This window comes from Etheostoma spectabile, chromosome 7, assembly GCF_008692095.1.
Source record: "Etheostoma spectabile isolate EspeVRDwgs_2016 chromosome 7, UIUC_Espe_1.0, whole genome shotgun sequence".
NCBI classification, from domain to species: Eukaryota; Metazoa; Chordata; class Actinopteri; order Perciformes; family Percidae; genus Etheostoma; species Etheostoma spectabile.
Window position 1 is genome coordinate 8,639,344 of NC_045739.1, and position 9,364 is coordinate 8,648,707.

The window sequence follows — 9,364 nt, forward strand, 5'->3', positions numbered from 1 at the left end:
TTTTGACAGGACAGATAGGTGAGAAAGGGGAGAGAGAGAGGGGAAAGAGATGCAAGAAATTGTCACAGGTCAGATTTTAACCCTGGACCTCTGCGTCGAGGCACAAACCTCTCAGTACATGCGGGCCTGCTCCACCACTGAAACAACCCGGCCACGCTTAGAATGTCTGTGATTGTGTACACTTTAGTGGGCTGCAGTTTCACATAACAGTGATCTGTGCAGCAATTCCTTTATACATGCTACATCAATAATTTCACATAACAACCATGGGACATTTAGGTCAAGAATAAGGTCAACCTTAATGACTAATCATTACTCTCATTACCACTAATTTACAGCAATGTAGTGGAACTATTACCTCCCACAGCAGCTGGAATCTCCTGGTATCAGAAGATTACATTACATGATTGTTGACACTTTTATTTTATCAAAGCCAGAGGTTGCACGTCTTTGGAAGCAACTAGGGGTTAAGTGTCTTGCACAGGGACACATTGGTTGATGTATCACACCAAAGGCATGTGTCATATCCACGGCCCCATCACCCGCAGAAGAACCTACCAGTATTGCGGGATCACATATCACACAAAAATGTAATCTTGTCCAGATCATTTTTGTCCGAACAGTAGCGGACCCAACCACTGAGGAGCTCCTGCTAGTTTAGATGTTTTTGAAGGATATAACAATGCCAGACGTGATTCATCCAATCACCTTCCAGATATTTATTGTTTTCAATGACGACTTCTCAGATGGTTCTATGTTACAAATCATCTGGCATGTCAGGTTAGCTGAACTGACCCGAGAACCAATTAGTCAGCATAGGCTGCAATGCAGATAAACAACACAGGAAGATAGCATAAAGGCCAAGCAGAGAGTGTATTGATTACAAAGGGAGCAATGCTTTTAAGACCTTACATATTTCAAATACATTTCCTGGACAGTTATAAAAGGTGGGTAAGAAAGTAACTTGATGAGAGTGAAAGCAAGTGAGAAGGAGAGAGCAAAGTGGAGAGGAATGAATAGTGAGCACTGCTGGACATAGTTCTCTTTGTCTGGCAGTGTTCAGAAGAGAAAAGGAGATAAAGATGAAGAAGACAAGAAAAAGGGAAAAAATGAAAGACGAAGACAAAGCATGGAAGACGACAGATGTGAAGAGCGTGAGGGAGTGAAAGTGAGAACACTTCCGTGAGAAAGTCAGCAGTGCGTGTGTGTGTGTGTGTGTGTGTGTGTGTGTGTGTGTGTGGAAAAAGTGCTTTTGTGAAATATTCAGTGTGATGGTGGACTTATAGAAGCAAAATCCCCTCCCTGGAGAGAGAGAAGAGAGAGGAAGAGGAGGAGCAGAGAAGAGGAGGAGAAAGGAGCAGTGATTGAAGTTTTGGATAAGAGTCATAAGACTGGAGACCATTTCAACAGAGAGGTCTCTGCTGTGAAGCGTTGTGTAGGACTGTCAGGGCCCTCTCTATTTTTAAACGGTGTGTGGGTAAACGGCTCACACCTTATTGCATCCAGTATACCTGTGGAGCTTGCCGGAGGTGAGCTTATGTAGAATCTTCTTCTGGGTTGCCATTTTAGTAGAAGAGCAGCAGTCTCTGGTTATCTGTTTGAGATATACACAACTCACTTGCTAAATACATGGAACAGGAATTGCTGCCTGGTTTAACTTAATTGGCAATATCTTTATATCAATCTTTATACTGCACAGAAGTCGCAGGGAGGTGGCTGAAGAGAAAAAAGATTAAAGAAAGATCTCAGCAACTGTTGAATTGGATTGGCACAACATTTTGTACAGACGAACATGGTTCTTCTATCCTACTGACTTTTATGATCTCCTGAGTTTCCTCTGGCATAACCATGAGGTTGACATTTTTGCAGTTGTGAATGAAATGTCTCAACAACTACTGGATGGATTCCCATAAAATTTGGTAAACACATTCATGTCAGCCTAAAAAAATGTCAAAAATTGTGACAACTTTCTTGAACCCTTAAATGTCTCCAATAATTTGGTTTGTGACCAAACACATGCACAACATATTCTTTCTAATTCATTTTATCAGCCTCAGATGTAATTTGTGTGTGGAACAAATAAGCTACTATTAGCAAATATTAGCAAATGGTAGCATGTGGATGCATTTAGGTCAAAGCACATGTGCAGCTTTGAAACATCAAATACGGAGTGGACATTGTGAAGAAAACAAATTAGATAAATACATTGACATTTTAAAGATTTGTTACATAGAAATATTTCCTTATTTTCATAAATATTTTAATCCATGTCACAGTACGTTTCCTGCATAATTTATTGCAACTTGTTTGTACGTGAACATAATTTTTTAAAGACTGGGTTAAACAGGATGGAGAGGGCTGCGTTGTTTCGCGCAGAGCCAAAGTTGGCCAATCAAACCAGTATGGCTCAAAGCATTCCATCTCTTTGAAGTTCAAAATGTTTTGCTACTAATAATGAGATTTTGTTCAGTAAATCACTGACATTATAGGGATGAGAGAGAGAGGGAAGTTGGGAAGTCATTTCAATTTAGAGTTTGTGGCCACAAGAACTGTATTATATGGTGCTTCCAAAATGGCTCCAAGATTCAGGCTTAAGGATTGCTAACCCTTGATTGCCGTGAACACGGGTTTAAACATGCTTTTTTTCCTCTTGATACTGTGCTTTCAGACCCCCTGTCCCTATATGACATGGACTAATGCATTTACTCGACAATCGTGGCCACACAAAAAATCTAATTCATATACACATCGGCTTACACACAAAAAACACACAGCAAAAGGCTCTATAAATACAGTGTGGAGGTAATGTTCATCGTGTAAAGTAGGCGGATTAACTGGAAACAGGTCAGAGCAAAGGCAGAGCATGCTCTAGCTTTTTCTCCTATTTAGCTGCTTTTTCTTGCCATTTTCTTTTCTTGCAATTGCTTTTCTAGCTTTTTTTTTCTGATGAGGTAGACTGGAATGGTGTCTCCTCCAACCCCACACTTTCCCGCTCCCCCACAGATTCTCAACATCTCAGCGCTGTGTCTCTTCAAAGGCGAGCATAGAGGCTACATCTCACAAATTCTGAGGGTTTTATTAATGATATATTAAATTACTCAACTATAGTGCATAGTGTGGAAGGGCTCCACGATATGAGGAAAATATCTAATTGCGATATGATTCATGATATTGGAGGGAATGATCATTGTTGTATCAATATTCTAATTTTCATTGAAAATTATTCACATTGAAAGAAATTAAAATGATTATAGTGTGATTTTTTGCAAGGCTCTGTACCAAACATAGATTTTTTTCTTTTCTGTAGGATACAATTTGCAGGCCAAGACATCTCTGCAGCACCACAATACTTCATTTAGAATGGTTTGACACATATTTTGCCATTAACAAATATTGCGAAAAACAAGTGCAAGACATTGAGACTGAGCATATCTATTAGCGTCAATACCTTTCAAAAGTTATCTCTTATAGATGGCTAGATGCATTTAAGCAATCGATGTGAATCCTCCGTAATGGTACAGAGGGAGTAAAACAAGAGCAGAAGAGAGCAAGGACAAGAAGAGGGGAAGTAAAGAAAAGGCAAAGGCCAGATTTTAAGGAAATGGATGAGATGTGGCAGAATCAGAGGAGGACGAAGAGGTTTGGTTTTTATTTCACGAGTCAGACAGGGTAAACAATGCCCTTCAGTAAGGAAATCTGCCTTTGCATCTGCCTCAGTATTAAACTCATCCATCCTGAGAGAGCGATAACTATACCGAGGAAGAAGATGAGAGAGAGCAACAGAGAGACTGAGAGAATCTGTGTCTGCAGAGCAGTCATCCTTCACCTGTAGCTTGCAGAGATCTTGGCTTGCATAATGCAATGTGAGGATAAAGCCTCCTTTATGACCAGCTGAGCCAATAAATCCGTATCAGTTCTGACCCCACCCCCCCCTCCCCCCCGTGCGTGCGCGCCGCAGCTGCTAAACTCTGTACAGCCCAGAAACATTTTCTGTGTATTCTTTTTTCTTAAAGCCAAATCGCAAAAGTAAAGACCATATTCATCTCTCGAATCCATCCATGCATTCAAACAAGGTGGAGAAAGTGGAGACACTTGACACTTCACGCTTCCCTGTTAGTTAAATGAAAAGAACGTCTCAAATCTAACTTATTTTCCCAGTATTTTTAATTGCCTGTACTTGTCACCTTCAACACTAACCATTCCCTCTGGTGCAAAGTTCCTTCCATAATTGTTTTCAATTAAAAAGTACTGTGGCACAGCTGTCCTTAGCTTGCCTTAGTTAGTTATTACTGTTCAGGGGAACGGCTACCAGAAGATGAGGGGTAGCGGTTTTGGCAGAAATCGTTATGATGCGGTGGGGAGCCACAGTTGAAGGCCTGATAAAGCAGTGGCTTGTTGGATCCATCTTTACAACAGCTTGGGGTGTTACGTAAGGGTTGATAGCCAGGGCTGGTGGAGGAAGAAAAAATGATAAATCCCAATGACAAATGAAACAAGCAATACATGAGTGGCTGCTACTCATAATGATAGTATTGATGCTGAAGTTATAACTACTTTTGTCCTATTATTTTTTTAAATCGTCACCATTAGAAGAGTAAGCAGGATTACACTCAGGTTTGTGCATAGTATTTTATGCGTTTCATTTGTGCCTTTTATGTTATACTGTCTGATCTGTGTCCTATAGCAACTGTTTGCTGGCCCAGATTCTAGCCCAGTTTCAGCCACACTTTTTGCTGAACTCAAAGCCCTGAGCTCCAAATTTAGCTCTGTTCAGTCTGGACGAGCATGAGGAAAAACCCCAATGAACAGGTGAGTGGACTCAGATAACGTGAAATTGGGCCAGGTGGAGTATGTTGGATACACTGCCTAGCCTAGCCCCAGAGGGCTATTTGGAGGAAGGAACACTATGCCAGGATGGTTCCGCTGTCTCCTCTGTTCCTAATTCCTAAAAGGCCACTGCAGTCATTCGCACAACAATCTAATGGCAGAGACAAATAAGGGGAGGTGGAGGCAGGTGGATAACAGGACAGGAGCACAGGGAAGTGAGGGATGGCCTGAGAGGAAAGCAAAAGGTGACAGAGAGAAAGAGAGGCTAAGAAATTAAGCATTAAGGGGAAAAAGGGAGAAGAGATGGATAAATGACAGAGGAAGATGACATAGAGACAGAGAGGACTGACAGGCTTTGGTAATGAATGCCACTTTAATGAAGCACTCTTTCTGTCTCTAAATCTCCTTTGCTCTTTTTCCCTCTAATCTATCTTTTCTATCTATCCCCTCCCTGTTTCTCCGTCACTTCCACTCTTTCTCTCTCTCTCTCTCTCTCTCTCTCTCTCTCTCTTTCTCTCCTGTAACACATGAAGAGCCATGGGGATAGAATAACTAATTATTTATGTTTTGTTTCTCCCCACATATGTAAGTATGTTAAAAGGCATTTAATACTGGTTAATTCAGTATCCTACAACAAAGTGCAGGAAAAAAGCACATCTCTATCTGTGACATTAAGCAGCCTCCAAATTCCCATCTGCAGAGGAATTTCTCACCTGTCTTTAGTACTCTTCTACTTGGTACGTTTTAGAGCAGAAGTCAGACACCATTAAGCAAAGGTCAGCAATCAATATATTCCATGAATGTAAAATGAAGCTACATAAGTCTAAACACAGAACCACAAGAAAAAGGGAAAAAAAGTCTTTGCATAGTTTCATTTATTTCATGTGCTACAACCTTTCAAGTGGAAAGAAAGCAATATTCTTGGGATTTCGTTGATATTTACTTTCTCTGTTCTCCCTCTTTTAAACAAAACATTTGCATAAAAATGATTGGAAAGGTTGTTTTGTTTTTTTAAACGCACAGAGCGGTGAGTCTCTACCATAACACAACTCACTTTGTATTACAGTAAATGTGAGTTTATGTGAGCGTATACTCATGCATGTGCAATGCTTTGTGAAGAACCGTCCTGGCCCGAGCTGCGATAATTAAGATTCCACACGTTTATTTCCTCCCACAATGTGTTCGGTTGGTACTATACATTTTGCTTGCAGGTACCAGGCTCATCAATATAATTTGATTCATTGCTTTAATCAGAGTTTTTTTTTGCGGTTTCTCCACAGTTTGGCTCTGGTGTTTACTGTCCCACCACAGTACAAGTTAAATAAAAAAACACAATTACAGTGTGTTTGTGTGAAAGAGAGCTGCTGATGTCTCTGTGTGTAGTGTAGTAACACATGCTGAAATTCTTTCATTAGCTCTGCCAGTGAAGTTGGTTGGTGCATGTGTTCTCCCATCTTTGTCTCTCTGTCTGCAGAATATTTCAAAAAGTTACAAATGAATTTGGCTGAAATAAGGTAAACAGATCCTTGGCCCAAGGATCAGTTCATAATATTTTGGCGGTGACCGCAATCTGGGATTCCTGCCAATGTGAATGTTTTGGAGCTTTAACTCTCACATTGTTTTATATAATACTGTGAAAGAGCAACAACCAGAAAGAGTTTGGCTTACAAATAACATTTTGTATTTTTCAAATTACAAGCTGTACAATGGCTGCTCTTTTGTGCAGTCGGGGAAGGTCAAGCTAAACCTACAAGCTAATGTGTTAATTCTGCTAATTACCCACCCATTAGCAGGTTAACAGCTTGCCACTTAGTCCTACAATTAATTACTGTTAGATTTTTTAAAGTGTGACAATAGCAACACTGACCCTGTTGATTGTTTCTTTCAGTTCACAATCTATAAAACTCAATACTTTAGTAAGTACTAACGTCATTATCATCTCGCAAGCCCTAACATCTAATTTCTGGTGGTGTTGGTAAGCATAAGGTCAGACGGTGGTGCTGCTTCAAAGATAAACAGAGGAGTGATTCTTCCTGCCTGCTGAGGCTAGCAATGGTAGCAAGTATTTCTGTTACTGACCCAGTATCTGTGCAGTATCCTATAGTTCAGCTACCGCTAACCGGTGCTTCCAGTTGTGTGTGGATAATGACTTCAGTCTCTGAGATGCTAAATGGCAAAAATGTCTTTATGCAACGTGGATAACATTTTTATAAGTTACACATTAACACAACTGTAGTGGAATTTCTGGTCTTGCATGGTGTTATTAGGAAATTATTGGGGGTCATCACTATGTTCCCAGGATCCTATGTTCTTGATGTAAACTTACAATGTAAAAAGATTGGTAAGAGCTATCTTTGCAGTTCAAATGTGCAAATGAATGAAAGGAGATTGAAAGAATAAAAATCTGTTCAGCCAATGTGAAAGAAAAACTATCTTGACTGTAAATTTGAGGGCATATAGGTTTCAAAGAGTAACATTAGTAGCCTAAAAGCTATAGGTTGGTGATTTGTACATTTGACCTAAAGAAACTTACAACACCTTGGAAAGGTCTTGTTACAGTGTTTCTCCGTCGCTTTGTTACCTTTCTCAGATCAGAATTGAAATTCTCAAAACGACCTCAGTTTCTCATTTCTTTGAACAAGTTGGAAATGCTTGGCACATCCATGCAAATGATTACGTACAATTCTCTGCTGTTTCCTGCATTATCAATTGGTAAATGTATTATAATGGGTCTCTGTTGAATAGCCTTACCCACACAACATTTAGGCATTAGCTCGTAGCATATGTCTTTACATGCAAAATGGTTGAACAAGTTGTCATAATATGTAAAGCATATTTCTATACAATTCCATTAGACTTTTTTCTAAATCTGTCATGAAGTGGTAAAGTGCTCCCAGGTGAATCTTGACTTCCTCTAAAAAAAGGTGCAGCTCATGAACCCTCAACTGGCAAGTGTATATATATATATATATATATATATATATATATATGTATATAGCCAGAGCACAACACCATGTTACAATGTTTGACAATGGAAGGACAAGGACTTGGACAGGGTCAACAGCCAGAGAGGAGTGAGGCTGTGTGGCAGAGGAGTTGGGAGGCAAAAACTGAGAAAGAGGCAGAAAAGGGCGATGTCAAATGTGCATTCCTGATGAGATAAGCGCCACACTTGTAGATCAATTTCTTAATCATGGGCTTACAATGACCGAGGCTGGTCAAAGGGTGCAGCCAAATGTTGGGAGATCAATTGTGTCCTCAATCATTTAGACTTTTCATCGACAGAACAGGTATGTAATCTTACAACAGGCCCTGTACTGTACTGCTTCATACAATATTACAGTATTCCACTTACATGTTACAATATGCAGTGAGTATATTTCACAGTAGACAGTAACATTTTAACATCTTACTCAAGTTTGTGTTTTGCATTTCTATATTTTTCCACATAGGACTGCAAAACACCTTCCCAGTAGTGGCAGAGGGCCCCTTTTTACACCTGAACAGGAGGAGGCTATTTGCATCATGGTTGTAGAAAACAATGCCATAAGACTAAGGGAGAAAAAGAGTGTCATTACAAAGCATAACATCTTTGAAAACATCCACGTCAGGAGGTGTAGAAAGACTGCACTGTAATTCCTTCAGCACTGCATGTACAGTTTTCCCTAAGGAGATTGTCCTATGTTCACAATTCTACTTTTGTTTTTTTCTTTTTATTCTTGCTATGCAGTGCTGTCCGTTCCTTTCTGTATCACAATGACATAGTCTGTCAACAACTTACATTACAAACAGAAAAAGTGTAAATGTGAATCTTTTGCTGTCAAACTCGTACATACACTAAGGTGTAACCTGCGATCTACAATAAATGTCATCAAAACTTTAGCCATAGTTTACATCAGAACATCCCTCCAGAGTACACTGTTATATTGACAACATAACTAAGCAATTTGACTGTCTTATTTGTATACAATGAGACAAGGACTTGTCATTCTGATGGCACGAACATGTTCACTGACACAGATATTTATTTTTGAGAGATGAAATAAGGATTTTGAGCCAGAGACTGGCTTTTTGCAGGTAATCCATGGTGTTTTGCTATTTGTACAAATTGTTTTGAGAAATGCACTTACTATTTTGCAAATGTTGAGGATGACATTAAGAGGATATTAACTTGGGGAACATAGGACCGTGGGAACATATATACACGTTCACAATTAGTGTGCTAATTTACATTCTAACTACACAGATGCTGATATCCAAACCGCTTGCACTTATTATATTTATTCAAGTCATTCACCACATCATTCGGAAATTATAATCATCTGGTAAATAATGTCCTGAACATGACTTGGGATTTTGCATATTGTACTTCAAAAAATAAAATACACTGCATGCTAACTTGCTAACTACTTATACCTTGAGTGGTGTGGCACTACCTCGGCGGATTCAGTTGTGGCCCTACTTGGAGATATTAAAACATGGACAGTGTAAAATGTTATAGATAGATAGATAGATAGATAGATAGATAGATAGATAG

The 9,364-nt window shown here is 39.5% G+C and overlaps 3 protein-coding genes across 4 annotated transcripts in view; 1 reads left to right on the top strand and 2 right to left on the bottom strand.

Moving 5' to 3' along the window:
* The window catches only part of LOC116692455 (rho-related GTP-binding protein RhoA-C), a 732,216-nt gene that overhangs the window by 61,823 nt on the left and 661,029 nt on the right, over positions 1-9,364 (bottom strand). The window lies entirely within an intron of this gene.
* Positions 1-9,364, bottom strand: part of camkvl (CaM kinase-like vesicle-associated, like) — a 36,751-nt gene that overhangs the window by 23,118 nt on the left and 4,269 nt on the right. The window lies entirely within an intron of this gene.
* Positions 4,786-9,364, top strand: part of LOC116692926 (thyrotropin subunit beta) — a 25,318-nt gene continuing 20,739 nt past the window's right edge. The window contains exon 1 of the mRNA XM_032521547.1: positions 4,786-4,809. Within this exon, the coding sequence (XP_032377438.1) occupies positions 4,786-4,809 (24 nt within the window). The remainder of the gene's footprint in view (positions 4,810-9,364) is intronic.